At 49.8% G+C, this 20,964-nt stretch overlaps 1 protein-coding gene across 1 annotated transcript; it reads right to left on the reverse strand.

Moving 5' to 3' along the window:
- Nucleotides 1-146: 146 nt before the first annotated feature.
- ITFG2 (integrin alpha FG-GAP repeat containing 2) lies at nucleotides 147-12,928 on the reverse strand. The gene is made up of 12 exons (XM_003481704.5): nucleotides 12,627-12,928; nucleotides 6,938-7,033; nucleotides 5,966-6,007; nucleotides 5,660-5,831; nucleotides 4,493-4,632; nucleotides 3,911-4,059; nucleotides 3,442-3,539; nucleotides 3,158-3,211; nucleotides 2,967-3,058; nucleotides 2,236-2,353; nucleotides 1,291-1,464; nucleotides 147-1,213 (listed from the first exon to the last, which is right to left on the reverse strand). Exons 1-12 carry the CDS (start codon nucleotides 12,720-12,722, stop codon nucleotides 1,110-1,112), a joined length of 1,335 nt encoding a protein of 444 aa, XP_003481752.1. The 5' UTR covers nucleotides 12,723-12,928; the 3' UTR covers nucleotides 147-1,109.
- Between the last annotated feature and the right edge of the window lie 8,036 nt (nucleotides 12,929-20,964).

Here is a 20,964-nt window from a genome sequence, read left to right on the forward strand (position 1 = left end):
GCGCATTACTTGAAGGACATGGTGGAATGAGAAAGCGCTAACCCAGTTCCTTAGGTAAAGAGAGGAAAACCATCTCAAGGTTGCTGGGAACAGGGTGTAAAAATGTCCTGAAAGAGCGCTCAGAAACAAAACAAATACAGATGGTCTCCCATTAAACGATGGTTTGATTTACAGCGTTTTGACTTTACAATGGTGCAAAGGAGATATGCATTCTGTAGAAAGCATTCTTTGAATTTTGATCTTTTCTGCGGCTGGTGATATCCAGCCTGAGCCTCTCCTGCAATGCTGGGCAGCAGCAGGTCCCAGGCAGCCCTGCGATCTGGAGGGTGGACCACCGATCAAACATTCAGAACCAGCCCGGACCCAGACAACCTTCTGTGTCCACTTTCAGTACAGTCATTCGTACATTACAGGAGACAGTGTTCATTAATACATTACATGAGACAGCCAACACTTTCCTATAAAGCAGGCTTTGTGTCAGGGGATCCTGCCCACTGGTCGGCAGATGTACGTGTCTGAGCATGTTTAAGGTGGGCGAGGCTAAGCTGTGACGTTCAGTACGTCAGGTGAATTCAATGAATGTTTGGTTTACAGTAGATTCAACTTGGAGTGGGTTTATCAGGACGTAGCTCTATTGCAGGCCGAGGAGGTGTAGTTCCGGATCCTGAAATGATCACAGACGGCAGTGACTTGGAGCTGCGCCTCAGAAGACAGAACGTGGGATGGGGTGGGGCCCTTACTGCACTACTGGCCCCAAACTCTGTTCCTTACAAGTGTTGGGGCCACACAAGTGCGTGCAGTCCTTCCTCACAAACAAGTCTATTTCCTGGACAACAAAAGTGGAAGGCCCTGGGGACGGGGCAGCACCAGACAATGTGGAAGAAGGTCAGGGACCCTGCTGATGAGACGGGAAGGTACCCAGGGAAACAGGCAGAGGGGCGACCTTTCTCTTCTTTCACCAAAAGGACCACGGGGTCTACAGTTCAGTCACCCAGGGCTGCAGCCCTCCTTCCTCTGTCAGGTACACTCCCTGTCTTGCAAATACCATGGCTAGCTTGGGGGTGGGGGGGTTCAGAAGGACCCCTGTTCAGCCAACAGGGCCAGTCCAGCTAGGTGGGACCTTGGAGGCCCGTGGGAGCACAGCGCGGCGCCTGGTCCGGATGGTAGAGGCTGTGGTGAAGCAGGGCGCGGGCGGCTGGGAGGTCGTCAGGATCTGAGGGCAAAAGAGGGGCTGGTGGGCCTGCTGGGGCCTGGGCAGCTGGGCCCTGCCGCGGGCGTCCAGGGACTCACCCACACCCAGCTCCTGCAGCAGGTCCCGGTACTCAGGCTCAGCCTCCAGCAGCTTCAGCAGGTTGGTGGACTCCATCCGCTCCAGCTGCACCTCCCAGTACACGTAGATCTTCTGGTTGAACGTGACGTACACGAGGCAGGGGCTGTTGTGGCCCCCTTTGCAGGCATACAGACCTGGGGGGGGAGGGTGAGGATGAGGACAAGGGAGGCTCGGTCCCGGTGGTGGGCGGGCCTCCGGGCCAGCGTTTCCGCCCATTCACAGACGCCAAGTAGAAAACTAAAGGCCCTCTTTCCATGTCTTCTCTCTTGGGACTCAGTTCAGCAGGTAAAACAGTATAAACCTCTGGCCCATTCTGGACATGGAAAACCAGTCACGAAACCCAGGCAGAAGAGCGTCGGGGGAGGGGTGCGCGCTGCTCTCCCAGCTCAGCGAGAGCCCAGAGTATCACAAGCGGCCTCTCCTCCCAGGTCCCTGGAGTGTGTGCAGCCTCGCACTGTCAATCCCCACCATCTCGGTGACAGAGACACCCCCACAGCCCCCAAGGAGTCGGTGCTGCTCCCCAAGGGCCCTGATTTGAGACTGGGGAGAAGGGAGCTAGGAGAACATTCTTCACAGCGTCTGGCACGTTCACACGGGGAAGAATTTTCTGACGTTTCCACGTGGCCCACACGGACCACAGCTCATCGGACATTTTTTTTTTTTTTTTTTTTCCAATTGAACAGCCCCTCCGCCCCCATCTAATCCTTTAAAATCTTCAGAGACGGACACCTCACTGTCCTTTATTTCTTCTTGTTGAAAACAGTAAAGACGGCAGCCTGGTACCCACTCATCAGTCTCGCATGAAAGCAATTCACTTGCTCACACAGACTTACAGACTTGCATCAGGGGACGCAGTGCGAGTGGAGATGCGGCAGACGGGGCGGGGGCGCGGGGCGGGGGCCCACCTGTACAGAAGGCGCGGATGTTCTCGTCCACCTGGAAACGGACCACGGTGCGGTTGTGATCGATGATGTACGTCTGCCCGTCCCAGGCACAGGCGACCACCTCCTCATGCCCATTGCCCTGAAAACGGCCAGAAACAAGGATACAGTGGCACCAGGAGCTGTTTTGGAAAGAGGGCTCATGATGGGGCTGGATAAAACTCTGGGAGCTGTGAAAACCGCCGGCACCTGGCACCAGAAGGGGCTGCCGCATGAGCTGCCCACGATGCTCCACACAGGCAACATTCCCCTCTGTCTCATTCGGAGGCTACAAACTCACTGGCCAAGGTCACCCTGCCCGGAGATGGCAGAACCAGGCCGCAAAGCCAAGCCGGTCCTACCTGACCTCACCTCCTGCCTCTCTAGAGACACAAACGTGGCCCCATCTACCACCCGGGGACCATGGCCTCGGAAGGACATCCTCATATATGGTTAAGAAATAAGCTATCAGACATCCATCTGCAGCTGGGCGGTAACTCACTTCTAGACCCTGAGAAGAAGGGGTGTCTCATGGGAGCCATGGCCATGACATCTCCTGAAAGAAAGCCCCCAGCTGCACAGGGGCAGGGCTGAGACCACAGGGGAGGGGAAGCTTGCTCACTAGGGGACTCGGGCCCATCGGGCCATCGAGGGAGACCGAGAGGAAGGCGGAGCTAGCTGGGAAGTGAGAAGACCGCCTCACAGAGCCTGCTCACCGTGACGTCCAGTTTCTCCAGGGCGAACAGCTGGTGGTCCACCTGCACCGACCACAACAGCTTGTCTGCCTGCTCCATGAGCTTAAGCGTCCCTGGGGGGAGAGGCAGGCTGGGCTGGGGACACAACCCCCAAGCAGACCCCAGGTACACAAACATCCACCCTGCACACTTGGGACTGGCTGGGGACTCACCATCCAGCGTGCAGAGGGCAAAGAGGCCGGAGGCGCCGCTTTCAGGGCTGTGGCCTGGGAAGGGGGTGGGGGGGGTGGGAGGACCAGAAGAAGGAAATGTGAAGGGCAAGGCAAGGTCACATGGTGAGGGTGGCCAAGGGCGGGGAGGGAGACCAAGGACTAGAAACTGGGAAGGCCCTTGGCCTCCCCTCCCCGCCCATTCATCCCTGCAGACCCTCCCCCTTCCCTGCAGCCCACAGTGAGCTGGGGGGTCCCTGGGGGCGGCAGTCTCCTTCTCACTCCACCTCGCTTGATGTTGCCGACAAGGTGAGTGGAGACGTTCTTGTTGTGGATGCGGCCAGATGTCTGGTGTAGCACGACGTCTCGGGCAGCTGGGGTCTCCCTGTGGACAGGGAGTGGGGGGGCTAAGTGGGAGTCCAAGAGAGCTCAGCTCTTGGGACCACGTGCGCCCCGCCTGTGTGCGAGCTTCCAGGATGTGAGTTAGGTTGGAAACCTATCGCCGCCCCTGTCTGGCCCACAGGCAAGTCAAAGAGAGGGATGGAGCTGCCAGACTGGAATCCCAGAATGGCTTCCAGCTGCCACAGTGTCACTTTGTCACAGGCAGGACTTCCGGGGTCCCCAAACGATCTTCCTTCATGGGGCTGTCTGTGCTGGGACCTGGCTGAAGGAGCTCTGCCACCCATGGACCAGCCATGGCCATGAGCCCACCTCGCTCCCATGCCCCTCCACCACCCACAGGCCTGCACCCCTCACCTGGTGCCCTCTGATGGCACCTCAGAGGTGGGGGGTGCCCCAGGGTCCTTGTTCCAGGTACACAACAGAATTGCATAAGCACAGCCGGGCTGAGATACCATCAGTTCGGGAACACCCAGGGGACCAGGAGTCACTGAGAGACTGTCCACCTGCACCAGAGAAGAGGGGCTTAGAGGGAGCCGGAGAGAGAAGGGGAAACCCGCGGAGGATGGGTGGGGGGCCCTGGGACACGACACATCCCCAGCCTTTGAGGGCAGCAGCAGGAGGAAGTCCAGAATCCATGGGCTCCTGCTGTGCCACCCTCTCCATGGGGACCACCTGCCTTCCCTGCCGCAGATCCTGGCACAGACTCATCACCCCTACCCGCGCATCCCTCAGGCTCAGCACAGATCCTTCCTATCTGCCTGTCACTAGCCGTCTCCCCTAAGGCTGATTCCAAATGATCTTCTTTGGCTCTCCATCAATAGGTGATTTTCCCTTCTTCACACCCCGTGTATGGCCCCCCAACTGTTCTCCCATATGCCTCTCCAGGAGGGGGCTCTCCCCATTCCTGGGCTGTGGTCTCCACACTCGGCTTCTCACCTGACCCTCCAGCATCCACTTCTTGAGTGACACCAACTGCCCCATCAGATGCTCAGTGCCGTCACCCAGATCCTCCCAGCGGAAAGCCCGGACCACACGGTCTGTGTAACCCAGCACCAGCTCGCAGCGGCCGTCACCATCTGCAGGTCCAGAAAAATAAGATGCATCGGGAGCCAAATCTGTACTCGTCGGCTTGAAGCCTACAAGCACCCCTCCCCGCTCCTCTGCACAGATGGTGGCACCACCATCACTGGTGCTTTTTCTCAGGTGGGACTCCTGGCCGAACCTGCTGCGTCCGCCACCTCACACACCTGAGCCTGGTACCCGCTCTCCTCCCCTCCCTTGTGTCCAGAACTACACAGCTGGTTTGAGGGGCATCATCCCTTCCCTCGGATACACAGCTTGAGGGCCCCATTGAGGGCCTCAGGCCAAATACCAGCCAGTTTCTGATGAGCCTACTCCCCTGCAAGCTTCAGCTGTTGGCCAGATGACCCTTCTGAGCAGTGACTCCCAGACAACTCCATTTAGAACTGCCACCTCCACCTCCACACCCTCCAGCCCCTTCCCATGACTGACTTCTGCCATGGCTCTTACGACCTTCAAATATACTATTTAACTTTCTTATGACATTTCTATTGCTTATTTTAATTTTTGTCTTTTTAGGGTCCCAGGTGTGGCACAGGGAAGTTCCCAGGCTAGGAGCTGAATCAGAGCTGCAGCTGCTGGCCTACACCACAGCCACAGCAACACCATATCTAAGCTGCGTCTGCATCCTACACCATGGCTCACGGCAATGATGGATCCTTAACCCACTGAACGAAGCCAGGAATTGAACCTGCATCCTCATGGATCCTAATCGGGTTCATTAACCACTGAGCTGCGAAGGAAACTCCAGGATACTAGTTGGATTCTTAACCCACTGAACCACAACAGGAACTCCTCTATTGCTTATTTTCTGTCCATTCCTAGTAAAGGCCCCTTCTGTCTGTTTTGTTCACTACAGCAATCTCAGTGCCTAGAAGGATTCCTGGTTTATAACAGGAGCTCAGTAGCATTGACTGCATAACAATTGCACAAACGAATACTGCTGAGCCGAATCCCTTGAGATCTGCTCTGTGGCCACCCTCACTCCCACCTCCCGCAGTCCACAAAGATTGCTGTGCCCACCGATGTCGCTGATCAGCATGACCTTGGTGTTGGCAGGGATGTGCTGCTTGAAGACTGGACGTTGCTCCTCCCCCACAAGGGTCTCGTGGTGCCCAGAAGCATCCAGGGCTTTGGCAGGCGTCAGGTCACACAAGTGAAACCAGCCCTCGGCACTCACAGCCACCACCAGGTTCTGGGAGAGACAGAGGGGGCACAGGAGTCAGGGCAGGAGCCTTGTCTGGCACCTGATCTCCACCGCGAGGCAGGGATGGGCTGAGGGGAGGTCTTGGAGCCAGACTGAGGTCCCTCGGTGGCCAGGCTTCTTACCTTCCCTTTATTACACACATCTCCAACCCCGACACAAGTGAGCTGCAAGAGAAGAAAGCAAGGCTCAAGGGGACACGCTGAGGGACCGAAGTACCCCTCAGTGTCTGTGATGCAAGGAGCAGGCTTCTCGTCACTGCTGTTTGTGCCAAGCCCCACAATGAGAGGCTGTGCTAGGGAGTTCCCTGGTGGTCTAGTGGTTAGGACTCGGTGCTTTCTTTCTTTCTTTTTTTGCCTTTTTGCCATTTTCTTGGGCCGCTTCTGCAGCATATGGAGGTTTCCAGGCTAGGGGTCGAATGGGAGCTGTAGCCGCCAGCATATACCACAGCCACAGCAACGTGGGATCCGAGCCGAGTCTGCAACCTATACCACAACTCACAGCAACGCCAGATCCTTAACCCACTGAGCAAGGCCAGGGATCAAACCCGCAACCTCATGGTTCCTAGTCGGATTCGTTAACCACTGAGCCACACGGGAACTCCAAGGACTTGATGCTTTCACTGCTGTGTTCAACCCCTGCTCTGGGAACTGAGATCCCACATGAACCCATTACTGAGCTCTGGGTATGGTTTACCAGATAGCTGTGGGAGTACCTGAGGTCAGGAAGGCAACTTGGGCTTAAACAAAAACTCTACATCAATACAGCTAGACTATCATACTCCTGGATGTGTTTAGATGACTGTCTCCTTTTTCTACTACACTTGGTAGGATGAGACAACCTAGGCAGATCGGTAAAGCACTAGGGGAGTCATTCCATCACAATGAAAGCCAGCCCAGCTGCGTATGTGTGCACGTTCATATGTCACACACTGCCTCGGGGCTTCCCTCCCTGACTCACATGAACCTCGAACCAGTAGCTGGGCTGAGCAGCAGGTGACTTAGGACACACAGGGGAGCTCACTTGTGGGACTCAATCCCAACAGTCTCTGGACAGGAGGGACCCACCCCTGGAGGCCCAGGGGGTTGAACACTGACCATTCCCTGGCAGGAACAGGTGAGCCACGGCCGGCTGTCATCATTCTTATACACCAACAGCTTCCCGCTGGTGTCTCCCACCACGAGTTCATTCAGCTTCAAAGGGAGAGAGAAGAGAGGGTTAGGACGGGGCCCACCCTGCAGAAATCACAAGACCTCAACCTGGATCTACAGACAATGTCAGCTCTGGGGCTCTCCCTCTGGCAAGACCCTTAGGTGCTGGTGTCTGGGTGAGCCGTGGGCTGGAAGGCAGAGGTGAGTAGGGCCGGCTCTGGGCCTCTCACGCCCTCAAGTGGTGGCTGAGCTCTCGTCACCATTTATGTCTGGGCCCTCCACTTCCCAGTGGTTCCCAGTGGCTGCCCTTTCAAGGGAATAAGGATAACAACCAGCTGGCTCCAAACGCGATTTCCACAAATAGTTTCATGATACCCCTTGGGGGACTATCCAACAGCCCTTTCGCTCCCCCAAATAGTGTGGTTATTAGATTCTCAACAGATTTAATTTTAAAGGCAACAAAGACCCAACAAAATACAGTAAGGAAAAAATTATAAGTGAATTAGGATTTATTAATAATGATTTACTTGATGTGAATCTTAGATGTATTACATTTTAAGAGTTACGGAAGTTTCCGGTGGGGATATTAGAATCCAGAAACATAAAGCAAGTTTATTTACATCAAACCCTCTACACCTGATGTTTTCAACACAGCTGCCCAGAGGATTTCTGCAGACACACAGGAGAGGGGCTGCATAGAGAGGAGGTTCTGAGTGCAGCTGCCTGAATCTGAATCCAGCCTACATTTTTTCATCTATAAATCGAGGATCATAAGACTTGTTATGAGGACTGAGCTAACAGAGCAAAGCATATAGAACAGTGATTGGCACATAGCCAGCTCTAACAACAGGTGGTTTTCTGCCTCTAGTTAAGCCTCTCCAAAGCTAGGGATCTTAGCATCTTTCATACAATCTATTCTCTCTCTCTCTCTCTCTCTCTTTTTTTTTTCTTTTTTTTTTTTTGGGCTATACCTGCAGCATATGGAAGATCCAAGGCTAGGGGCTGAATCAGAGCTGCAGCTACTGGCCTACACCACAGCCACAGCAATGCTTGGTCCAAGCTGTATCTGTGGCCTACATCATAGCTCACAGCAATGCCGGATCCTTAACCCACTGAGTGGGGCCAGGGACTGAACCCAAATCCTCATGGATGTTAGTTGGGTTCATTACTGCTGAGCCACAATGAGAAATCCTATTCTTTTTTTCATACATTCATGCAACAAACACCATAGTCCACAGCAGGGCCTCAATAAATGTTTACTTAACAGACAAATTAAAGAAAAGATTTTAGGAAAGAAAAATCAGAATGAAAGAAAATGTCCTAGTGATTAAGGATTCAGTGTTGTCAGTGCTGTGGCTCGGTTTCAATCCCTGATCCAGGAACTTTTGCATGCTGTGGGAAAGGCCAAAAAAAAAAAAAGAAGAGAGATAGAGAATGCCCAGTCAGCCCTTGAGTTTTCAGGTAAAGCTGGATGACCAGTTTGGGGTAAAAAGATAAATGTCAGACTTGGAGTTCCCATCATGGTGCAGTAGAAACAGTCTGACTAGGAACCATGAGGTTTCGGGTTTGATCCCTGGCCTCCATCAGTGCATTAAGGATTGCCGTTGCTGTCAGCTGTGGTATAGATCACCGATGCGACTCAGATCCCATGTTGCTGTGGCTGTGGCACAGGTCAGCAGCTATAGCTCTGATTAGACCCCTAACCTAGGAATCTCCATATACCGAGGCTGGGGCCCTAAAAAAAGCAAGAAAAAGAAAAGTCACAGACTCACAGTTTAACAACTGTGCTGAGAAGGACCTCGTGGTTTAACAAGGACACAGGAAAAAAATCATAACAGTGTGATAAGTGCAGTGAGCGAGAACATGGGACACAGCAGGCAGACAGCGAGACAATGGCAGGTGTGTCAGGAGAGGACATTTCCAGGGTCACCCATCTGCTCCCCAGGGATTCTGCTTCTCTACTGCAATGCTGGCTCTGGTCTCTGGAGGTTACTCAGTGATCCTAAAGAAGCTGAGCTGATATCCAATCTCTTGGAACAGACCATGATGGAATATAAGTCACATATATATATATAGATAGATAGATAGCTGGGTCACTTTGCTGTACAGCAGAAATTGGCACAACATTGTAAATCAACTCTAATTAAAAAAAAAAAACAAAACAAAAAACCCACCCCAGCTGGAGAGTACAGCATAGATCAGTCAGAAATGCTAAAAGAGACTGGAAGTGAGCTCTTTCTGCGATTCGCTTCAGCCTTCTAGAGACTTTTTCTCCCTTTGTGTAGCCAGGCTTCAGCAAGGTCCTGGAGAGTATGCATTCTATCCTTGGCTTCTCCCTCTGACTTGGCAGGAGAGAAAACACTTGCACATAACTTTAGGATAACAGTTTATTAGGATGAAATAAGTCTTTTTCCTGCTCCAAAGCTCCAAAGGCTGGCCTGGAGAGCCAGTAACAAAATTTCTATCCCCACTCATGCAGGCTGAGTGTACCACACTTGATCACTAGCCAATACCTCACCTATTTGCTTTTCTTTCATTTATAATAGGCAAAGCACTTCAAGTTGCTTTGAGGGCATCCCCGTTGTGGTGCAGCAGAAACAAATCCAAAGTATCCATGAAGATTCAGGTTGAATCCCTGGCCTCGCTCAGTGGCTGTGGTATAGGCTGGCAGCTGTAGCTCTGATTCAACCCCTAGCCTGGGAACTTCCACATGTCTGGGTTTTGGCCCTAAAAAGCAAAAAAGAGAAAAAAATGCTTTGAGATACATAATGATATCTGCCTTTCATAACAATCCTCATTTATTCAACAAACATTTATTGAGTGCCTACTATGTGCAAGGCACTATTCTTTTTTTTTTTTAATATATTTTTTTTAAATTTTCCCACTGTACAGCAAGGAAGTCAGGTTAACCTTACATGTATACATTACAATTACATTTTTCCCCCACCCTTTCTTCTGTTGCAACATGAGCATCTAGACAAAGTTCTCAATGCTATTCAGCAGGATCTCCTTGTAAATCTATTCTAAGTTGTGTCTGATAAGCCCAAGCTCCCGATCCCTCCCACTCCCTCCCCCTCCCATCAGGCAGCCACAAGTCTCTTCTCCAAGTCCATGATTTTCTTTTCTGAGGAGATGTTCGTTTGTGCTGGATATTAGATTCCAGTTATAAGTGATATCATATGGTATTTGTCTTTGTCTTTCTGGCTCATTTCACTCAGGATGAGATTCTCTAGTTCCATCCATGTTGCTGCAAATGGCATTATGTCATTCTTTTTTATGGCTGAGTGTATTCCATTGTGTATATATACCATGTCTTCCGAATCCAATCATCTGTCGATGGACATTTGGGTTGTTTCCATGTCCTGGCTATTGTGAATAGTGCTGCAATGAACATGCGGGTGCATGTGTCTCTTTTAAGTAGAGTTTTGTCCGGATAGATGCCCAAGAGTGGGATTGCGGGGTCATGTGGAAGTTCTATGTATAGATTTCTAAGGTATCTCCAAACTGTTCTCCATAGTGGCTGTACCAGTTTACATTCCCACCAACAGTGCAGGAGGGTTCCCTTTTCTCCACAGCCCCTCCAGCACTTGTTATTTGTGGATTTATTAATGATGGCCATTCTGACTGGTGTGAGGTGGTATCTCATGGTAGTTTTGATTTGCATTTCTCTTATAATCAGCGATGTTGAGCATTTTTTCATGTGTTTGTTGGCCATCTGTATATCTTCTTTGGAGAAATGTCTATTCAGGTCTTTTGCCTATTTTTCCATTGATTGATTGGTTTTTTTGCTGTTGGGTTGTATAAGTTGTTTATATATTCTAGAGATTAAGCCCTGCAAGGCACTATTCTAAGCTTTGAGAATACAGCAGTGAAAAAAAGAGGTAAATTTTTATCCTTACAGAGCTTACAATGATGGTGCTTACAACTAAGGTTAAAAAAAAAAAAAGAGGTTGTATGATATACCTAATATTGCAGAACTGAGTGGGTACAATTCCCAAAAAACCTGATACTATGACATTAAAAAAAAGGATTTTTTTTTTTTTTTGTCTTTTTGCCATTTCTTGGGCCGCTCCCATGGCACATGGAGGTTCCCAGGCTAGGGGTCGAATCGGAGCTGTAGCCACTGGCCTACGCCAGAGCCACAGCAACTCGGGATCCAAGCTGTGTCTGCAACCTACACCACAGCTCACGGCAACGCCGATCGTTAACCCACTGAACAAGGGCAGGGACTGAACCCGCAACCTCACGGTTCCTAGTCGGATATGTCATTAACCACTGCGCCACGACGGGGAACTCCATATTTTTCACTTTTAAACAAAGAAGATGATTTGATAAAATGGAAAATATACATTAAAATCACTTTGTTAATTTACTATTTTTAAATGCCTCCTTTGATTTTCTCATAAAATCATACTGCTTAGCATATGAAAAACACCTGAGAGCCCAGAAAACATAATACAAATTTATGAGAAAAACTTTTTCCTCCCCCAAGGGGGTAGAGCCAAAAGAGGCTTCATAAAGTATCTTCTCCACCACAGCACAAAGGAGGCTGGGGGCCAGGTGGGGTGGAGTGATGGGTATATTTAAGCCGCGGTTTTTTTCCAGGAAAGACAGAGCACAGAACAGTTAGGGAGGCAAAGTAGATGCTGGCTAGAGGGTAGGAGAGGACAGCAAAAATGTGCTTCAACATTTAAAATATGAAACAGATTGGGATAGACCATGATGGCATATAAGAAAAGGAATCTACATATGTATAACTGGGTCACTTTGGTGTACAGCAGAAATTGGCACAACGTTGTAAATCGACAGCACTTTAATAAATAAGAAATTAATATGAGGCAGAGATAATGGAAAACGAAGTGTACGACACCATCAAGAGCACCCATCTCCTTCGATGCTCCACCCCAAAACCCTTTACATGTTTTAATCAATGGGCCTCATTGATTATTACTTATTCTTGTGGTTACACCTTGTGACTACACCTCATCCGATGACAAGCTACCTGCAGGCGGGGATTTTCTCCTCCAGTTCTGAATTCCCACAATGTAGCCAAGCCTTTGGCCCATAATCCAATACTCACAAAGACTCTAGCACTTCCTGAGCATTACCCGTGTGACGGACACGATTCTGCCTGCTCTACCAGTACTAACTCAAACAAAGAGAAAAAGAAGGACTGTTGGAGGAGGAAAAGCAGACGGAGGCCGCCCGGTGGGCCCAGCCAGGCGGCAGGTGCCCTCGTGGAAGCCGCACGCGCGCTGTTAGATCATCTCCTGGACTCTGAAAGGAAGTAGCCCGGAGGAGGCACAGAAACCCAAGCGGGGATCCAGGTCACCAGAATACACTGGCTCCTACTCGGAACAAGTGACTGGGCCAGATGGACAACCAGTCACGTGAGCCCGGACAAAAACACCCGACACGGGCTCCACACCCAGCCTCCAAAAGCACCGCGCACCCACACTGCCTACAGTCATTCCCAGCACAGCTCCCGGAGCCCGCGCGCACGCGCACCGCCCACGCTGCACGCCGCTCACTGCCAAGTAGCACGCAGCACGCAGCCGCACGCCCTCTTCTGCCCTCCTGGCCCCGCCCCGCCCTACGCAGACGGGTTGCGTCTCTCCAGTGCGCATGCACCAACCGTGTCGTTATCGACGTCTCCAAGGCAGATGGCGTGCGGGAAGAGGCTCCCGCTGAACTCCAGGGCCACGCGCTGTACGTAGCTAACCGACCTCATCGCACTTCCAAGGGCTCAGGGACCGGGAAGCTCCGCTAAGTTTTACCGGAGCCCCTCCCGACAGCTGCCCGAGCGGAAGGCCACCCACAGCGGAAAGTTACGTCACCACCTCAGCCTCCAATCGCAGCCTCCTTCGCTTAATCTCCGGGAGGACGCAGGCCCTCCGAGCTCGCCTGGCTTGTGGGCGGGGCTCTGCGGCCGGAAGTGAGTGACAGGGCCGTGGGCCACTCCTCTGCTCCACAGGACTGGCGCGCACGCGTCAGCCGACGCTCGCCTGGCCAAGCCGTTTCCTTGGCAACAGGGCTCTTGAGGGTTTGACCTAATAACCTTGACCTCGTCCTTTGTTGCCCTGGTAGTGAAGATTCCCAGTTGTCAGACCATCCCTGAGGATCATACTGTAATAACTGACAACTGTGTGGTTTCCACTTTTTTAAAAAAACGGTGTAACGCCCCATTAGGAGTCGTGAAATCAATGTAGTGAATCGAAGTAGCACTTTAAGAAACGAAATAAAATAGAAAATGCCACGTAATCTCTAGTAATGAGGTAAGTATTATTTTTGTGAAACCTTTGTTTCAGTTGTATATGTGTATATATACTGGCTTCTTATGTAAAAAAACACAACCCTTTTTTCCCATGTTAGCTGTGCTCTGTCGTTAAAAGTTTGCAAATCACTTGTTGCAAAGCAGATTGCACATGTGTTATTTCCTGTAATTAGCGCAGCCACCCTGTGAGCTTGTCTTCTTACTTCGGGTGTTTGGATGCGGAAAATAGGTTCAGCAAGATAAAGCAAAATAGAGGTGGGACTCAATCAGGATGGTGTGAGCCGAAACCCCACATCCTTTCTGCCATTGAGTGCTAGGGTTCTAGGAACGTCCTCAGGCTGGAAGTCCCGGTCGCTGGGCCCCCAGCACAAAGCCCTTGCCTCCCTCCCTTGGTGGTCTCACAGTTGTGTAAATAGGACATCGTCAACCTGACTGTCCTCACGGGGACACCTTCCATGTTGAATCCAGTTCAGCCCTTCTTTGGGCCTCATCAGTCAGGGCATCAAAAGTATAATTTGTGGAAGTTCCCATGTGGCACAGCTGGTTAAGGATCCATCGTTGCCACAGCTGTGGCACAGGTTGCAGCTGTGGTGCAGGTTTTTATTGCTGGCCCAGAAGCTTCCATATGATAAGAGTCCAGCCAAAAAAAAAAAACCCACCAAAAAGTATACATTGTGAGATTCTACAGGTGCTCAGTACATTTTTAGGTTTAGGTCTTTAGGCACAGACTGATCTACACACTGGTCTTTCAGGAATCAACATTGTAAAAATAGGTATCTCTACCACCCAGGGGTGTTGTATTGGGGCTGGCCTGCTTTCTGCCTCTGAAAATGAGGAGGAGGCCCTGGAGGGCAGGACCTTTTTGTCTGGGGGACCGGGAGGGGATGGCGCCTTTTGTCATAGAGGTCCTATGGGTCTAATAGCCAGATGAGAACAGGGGGCAGTGGGTCAGAACGGCAGAGAGGGAGTTCCCGTCGTGGCGCAGTGGTTAACGAATCCGACTAGGAACCATGAGGTTGCGGGTTCGATCCCTGGCCTTGCTCAGTGGGTTAACAATCCAGCGTTGCCGTGAGCTGTGGTGTAGGTTGCCGACGCGGCTCGGATCCCATGTTGCTGTGGCTCTGGCATAGACTGGCAGCTACAGCTCCGATTAGACCCCTAGCCTGGGAAACTCCATATGCCTCGGGAGTGGCCCAAGAAATGGCAAAAAGACAAAAAGACAGAAAAAAAAAAAAAAGAACTGCAGAGAGAAGGCTGGACAGGTACTGGGAACTGGATACACTCAGGTCTCTGTTTCTTGTGTATTATTGGGTTGACCAGGTCCAGTCAAAGTTTCTGGGTCACATGGGTGTACCTGGTGCTTTATGTTCGTCCCCTACATTATGCAGGGCCTGCATGCTCCCTTGCCCCTGCTCTACCACGTCTCTGTTCCCTCGTCCTAGCTCAAATCCTAAGCTTCATATTAGGTTCAAGGAGCAGAAAAACAAGCAATTTTAAAATGTTTAGCTAAAGGCACGGTATCCAGGTTGCAAACATAATGACATGACCTTCATGATAAACAGAGCATGAAGTGTAAACTTAAATAGTTTTGAATTATGCGCCTTTTCACTTTATTATTGCTCCACTGTTTCTTTTTGTAGCCCTTTGAGTGAAATAGTAAAATAAATTAATTGGTAAATAAGCAGGATGGAATAGAAGAGGATCATCTTGCTTCTGACACCGAGTGCCCTGCCTGACCCAGCACCCACAGTACCTTAGTCTGTCACTTGGGCTTCTTGTTCTTGACCTTTCTGCACTAGGGTGCCTGTTTTTGTTTGCTGTGTGTTTGTCATGAGGGTCATGTCATTATGCTTGCAACTTGGATACCATGTCTTTTGGCTTTTGTCAAGAGAGCCAAATAAAGTTAGAAAGGGAAGAAAGATAGGTCTCCAAGAAATATGGGATGAATCAAGCCATACCCCACCCCCCGCAAGTGTCTCCCCACTGTATCAGTCACTGTAACTGCATTGAGTGTTACAGCTATGAGGTGTGCAGACAGAGCCCTGGCTCCACACAGAGACCCCTGTGTTGGCCCTTTTTAGTAGGATGGTTGGTGGGTCTCCACCATCTAGAGCTTGTCTTGGGTTTTGGTTTACACCCCAGCACTGTCCAACCAGGCCATCTATCTTACTGGTTAGGTGACTTGGGTACTGTTGTGTGGGTGGCATATTCTTTACAAATGAGCTGAACAGTAGCTTCCGTGGAAATCTGCTATGGCAAGGGAGGGGTTGGTGCAGTAAGTGGGAAGCATTTCTAGGGAGATTCTTTGTTTACTTCTTTCTCTAAGAGTAGACAGAGGGGTCGTGTTCAGAGTGTCAGCCTAAGATGCCTAGGTGGGAGACTCGAGGCCCAGAGCCATTCACCATCCTGAGGGTGGGGCAGAGTTGCCACTGGGCCCAGTTTGAGACTCCACATTCCTCTTCCCTCTCTGATTCACAGTGCAGTTAGCACACAAAAGGTTCTAAGTGGTAAAGTACAGAAACCTGTTCCTCAAACTTCTTTGACCTAGAAATTAGGCAGAACATCTTAATCCAGTCGTCTGTCAATGGACATTTAGGTTGTTTCCATGTCTTGGCTATTGTGAATAGTGCTGCAATGAACATGCGGGTGCATGTGTCTTTTTCAAGAACAGTTTTGTCCAGGTATATGCCCAAGAGTGGGACTGCTGGCTCATATAGTAGTTCTGTGTATAGGTTTCTAAGGTACCTCCATACTGTTCTCCATAGTGGTGGTTGTACCAATTTGCAGTCCCACCAACAGTGCAGGAGGGTTCCCTTTTCTCCACACCCTCTCCAGCATTTGTTATTTGTGGACTTATTAATGATGGCCATTCTGACTGGTGTGAGAATGATTTGCATTTCTCTAATAATCAGTGATGTTGAGCATTTTTTCATGTGCTTGTTTGCCATCTGTATGTCTTCTTTGGCAGCAACTGGATGGAACTAGAGACTCTCATAGTGAAGTAAGTCAGAAAGAGAAAGACAAATACCATGTGATTTCACTTATATCTGGAATCTAATATAGGGCACAAATGAACCTTTCCACAGAAAAGAAAATCACATGGAAAACAGACTTGTGGTTGCCGAGACGGAGGGGGAGGGAGTGGTAGGGACTGGGAATCTGGGGTTAATAGATGCAAACTATTGCCTTTGGAGTGGATAAGCAGTGGGATCCTGCTGTATAGCCCTGGGAACTATGTCTGGTCACTTGTGATGGAGCATGATAATGTGAGCAAAAAGAATATATACATGTATGTGTGACTGGGTCACCTTGCTGTGCAGCAGAAAATTGACAGAACACTGTAAATCAGCTATAATGGAAAAAATAAAAATCATTATATATAAAAAAAAAAAAATCAGGAGTTCCCGTAGTGGCGCAGTGGTTAACGAATCCTACTAGGAACCATGAGGTTGCGGGTTCGGTCCCTGGCCTTGCTCAGTGGGTTAATGATCTGGCGTTGCCGTGAGCTGTGGTGTAGGTTGCAGACGCGGCTCGGATCCCGTGTTGCTGTGGCTCTGGCGTAGGCTGGTGGTTGCAGCTTTGATTCGACCCCTAGCCTGGGAACCTCCATATGCCGTGGGAGCGGCCCAAGAAATGGCAAAAAGACAAAAAAAAAAAGAAGAAGAAGAAGAAATTAGGCAGAACAGCAGTGCGATCAGCAGCCCTGCTCTGAGTATGAGGCTGGTACTCTGAGGCCCACCCCTCCTCACAAGTTTGGCCCCTTTAGAAAGGACCACTAACTCTGGAAAGCTTTTTTTTTTTCCCCTCAGAGAGTAGTTTGTTTACTTATTTGAAGTAGAGTTGATTTACAGTGTTGTGTTAGTTTCTGGTGTACAGCAAAGTGATTATTTATACATATATACATGTATGTACGTGTGTATATATTCTTTAACTTTGTGGTTTATCACAGGATATTGAATATAGTTCCATGTGCTTTACTGTAGGACCTTGTTGTTTATCCCTTCCACATGTAATAGTCTGCAGGTACTAACCCCACACTTCCAGTTTATGCCCCACACCACACTCCACCTGCCCCGGGGAAGCTTTGATCTCAGAACCTGTCAGAGTTGTGTGTTCAAGACTCCACTGGCCATTAACTGAAGAATGTTCTTGTCACTAAAGTTCCAACATGAGGAAATGGGCTTAAAACACAGGATGGTGAAAATGTTTTAGAACTGGATAGAGGTGGTGGTTGTGCAACATTATAATTGGGCTGAATGCCACTAAATTGTTCATTTTGAATGGTTAACATTATGTGAATTTCACCTCAATAAAAAAAAAAATACAGGCGTTCCCGCTGTGACAAGAACTGGATCAGCTGTGTCTTGGGAGTGCTGGGACGTGGGTTTAATCCCCAGTGCAGCACAGTGGGTTGAGGGCCCGGTGTTGCCGAAGCTGTGTCTTGGATCTGATCCCTGGCCCAGGAGCTCCATGTGCCTCCGGGTGGCCAAGAACAAAACAAAACAAAATGGAACTGGGAGTTCCCTTCATGGCTCAGTGGTTAGCAGTCCTGATTAGGATCCATGAGGATGTGGGTTCAATCCCTGGCCTCACTCTGTGGGTTAGGGGTCCGGCGTTGCTGTGAGCTGTGGTGTAGGTCGCAGACGTAGCTCGGATCTTGAGTCGCTGTGGCTGTGGTAGCTGTAGCTCTGATTCCCCCCTAGCCTGGAAACTCCCATATGCCTCGGGCGTGGCCCTAAAAAGCAAGCAAACAAACAAAACCCAAAATGGAACCATTTGAACCATTTTCTGCGTGAAGCACCTCTCACCGTGGAACTGGAGACTGGAGGTCTGAAGGACACCCATGTCTTAGGTGGGGGAGAGGTTGTGGCTAATCCTGTCTTCTAGTCAGAGAACTCCGAGTTCACAAAGGCATTTCTCTTTTTTTATGGCCACACATGTGGTATATGAGTTACCGGGCCAGGCATTGAATTCAAGTCACAGATGTGACTTGCACAACGCCAGATCCTTTAACCCATTGCAAGGACCAGGGAACAAACCCACACCTCCACAGTGACCCAAGTCGCTGTAGTTGGGTTCTTAAGCCACTGCACCACAGTGGGAACTCTGGCATTGCTTTTTCTTGATCATCTCTCCTTAGAACCACTTTGTGAATCTTTCACACTCTTTGTTTACCACCCAAAGTGGTATATTTAGTGTTGTTAATTACATGCTAAATAAGTTTTTATTACATTTCATAATGAAGGAGAGTTGGTGCGTCTAAGTTATTTGAGGTTAGCAAGTAGCTGGGAACTACGGCCATCAAGTGAACAATAACAGTTTCCTTCAGAAGGAGGACAAGCTTGGAGTTCCCTTTGTGGCTCAGCGGTTAACCAACCCAACTAGGATCTATGAGAATTCGGGTTTGATTGCTGCCCTCACTCAGTGGGTTAGGCGTTGCCGTGAGCTGTGGTGTAGGTGAAAGACCCGACGTGGATCTGGCATTACTGTGACTGTGGTGTAGGCCAGCAGCTGTAGCTCCAATTGGACCCCTAGCCTGGGAACCTCCATATGCTGCGGGAGCGGCCCAAGAAATAGCAAAAAAAAGACAAGGAAAAAAAATAAAAAAATAATTAAAAAAAATAAAACAGAAGGAATAAGATAGCAAAGGTTCCACTGTTTAAGTCTCGATTTTCAAGCAGTGGTTTCCTAAAAAGGTATTACTTATTACTCGTCTTGTCTAAAATGTCTTTCACGTGTTATTTCTCCAACTGAAACAAGATGCATAGTTCACCCTTTTATTCCCAGACTCTGTGAAGTGCAGAGCAGGTGCACATGGGAACGCAGGAGAGCAGCCTTGCCGGGACAGATGGACGGGCTGGGGGTACATGGTGATGGGGGGAAGAGGCTGCTAGAATGCAGACTGGAAATACTTAGGAGAGAAAATCTATAGAACTGGATGTTTGGGCCAGCACTCAGACAAGAGAAACACCATTTAGAATCTCCCAGAGACCACTTGCAGGTCTGCACTAACAGGGCAGCGCTGGTTTCCTTTCAGTTCTCTTAATCAACACGTTCTGTGTGAATTTAAGTGATGGTGGGGAAGGTATCCTGACCCAGAGGAAAGAAGGGCCAGATGGCAGATTTATTTTTAACCTTAAAGACTTCTGGCCATTTTTACTGAAACATCCTCAGAGGACAGTTTTAATGTTACATAAACCAAGGCTTGTCCAGTTCCAGGGTTCTACAGAAGTGCAGTTAGTCTTGAGGGTTTTTGTTTTAATGTTTTACATCTTGGAGTCCTACACAAGCATTGAGAGCTGGAGGGAACCTCAGGAGTGTTTTTTGTCCATCTCCCTGTTTTTGCAAATGAGGAAAGAAGCTCAGCTTGCCCAAGGTCATGTGAGCCTCATGGCAGTTTGGATTTGTTCAGGTCACCTCACATTCCAGGCACTGTCTTTCCATTTAACTCCTGATCCTTGGTTTCCTCCTTTGTAACATGTGGCAATACCTTCTTTGTAGGTTGGTCATAAGGACAGAAGTTAATTTGCAGAGGCTTTTGCTTTAGTGCTAGGCTTGCATCAAAAGTGTGTAGTGAGGGTTAGCTATTATCATTAGCTTTAGGGCAAGTCTAATAATCCTGAAATACCAAAGACCCAGGCACAGTCCTAAGCACAGGACTGCGATGTGAACCCAGCAGGAGAACAAGCAGTGACGCCAGGAGAAAAGAACACTCAAATTTTGAATCTGGCTCTAGCATCAGCCATGCTGTAGGACTTGGTGAAAAACTTTCAGACAGAAATTGATCTTCCACAGTAAAAGAACAAATTTTTTTCTGAAAGGAGCTGCACAGGCTCCACCCGCAGAGAGGGCCAGGCAGCCCGCGGTAAGAGGGAGGGCAGATGCATGCTCTGGCCTGCAGTGAGAACATCTGGACCAGGCCCAGCAGCACCTATGCCCCTTAGCTTCTCCCAGGGCTCAGAATGCTGAAGCCCAAGATCAGAACCTTGTTTGAAAAAAGCATGAGCTTTTCCCCATTAGGCCAAGAAGAAAGGTGGAGAATGGATCCGAGTGGCTGCCTGGTGTTCCCAGGCTTGGTGGCTGTTCTTCCCTCTTTTGTGTAGTAGCTCACAGGTGTTGGTGACACCAGGAGTTTCACATTGTTAGGAAGCCAAGAAAGCTAGAACTTTCTACTGAATCAGTTTCTTGCAAAAATAAGACAAATCTAATCTGAAAACAAACTCATGGTCCCAGTAGCTTAGATGTTTTCCTAAGTGTCATGGAAGAAAACCAGAGCTATTGAAACCCGCCCGGCTGCTGGGGGTACGGAACGTGGGGAACCCAGGAGGCCCTGCTCAACCACTGCTGGTGCGTTCTGAGCAGAACTGGGGATGAGGTGGGCAACTACTATAATCCTGTCCCAGTGTAGCCATCCACACCCACCCTCCAAGGCCAAACAAAGGGCTACCTGTGACACCCAGGTTTTGTTTCCACTTTATTGCTCAAGCACAGAACTTGAGGCGAGCCTGGACCTTCAGCAACGTGCAGAGAAGAGGCTGAGGGGGTGGGGACATGACCCCGCTGAGAAGGGGAACTGAAAGGAGGGGAGATGCTGGAGAGGGTACACAGGGTGGTCACCGTGACACCAGGAGACACATCAGCCACACCGCCTGGGGTGAGGAGGGGAGCAGAGAGGTAACGGGCACAGCAGTGGTTTTCC

This window comes from Sus scrofa, chromosome 5, assembly GCF_054392235.1.
Source record: "Sus scrofa isolate SSC_HxYL_T2T_F1_AM1 chromosome 5, Sscrofa_HxYL_maternal_Yorkshire_Landrace_v2.0, whole genome shotgun sequence".
Lineage (NCBI taxonomy): Eukaryota > Metazoa > Chordata > Mammalia > Artiodactyla > Suidae > Sus > Sus scrofa.

Excerpts from the sequence above, each read along its gene's own strand:
- ITFG2 (XM_003481704.5), bottom strand. The coding sequence starts at position 12,722 with ATGAGGTCGGTTAGCTACGTACAGCGCGTGGCCCTGGAGTTCAGCGGG. Across the intron at positions 3,540-3,910 it reads GTGCCATCAGAGGGCACCAG|GGAGACCCCAGCTGCCCGAG; the intron begins GTGAGGGGTGCA and ends CCCTGTCCACAG. Across the intron at positions 3,059-3,157 it reads TGCCCTCTGCACGCTGGATG|GGACGCTTAAGCTCATGGAG; the intron begins GTGAGTCCCCAG and ends CTCTCCCCCCAG.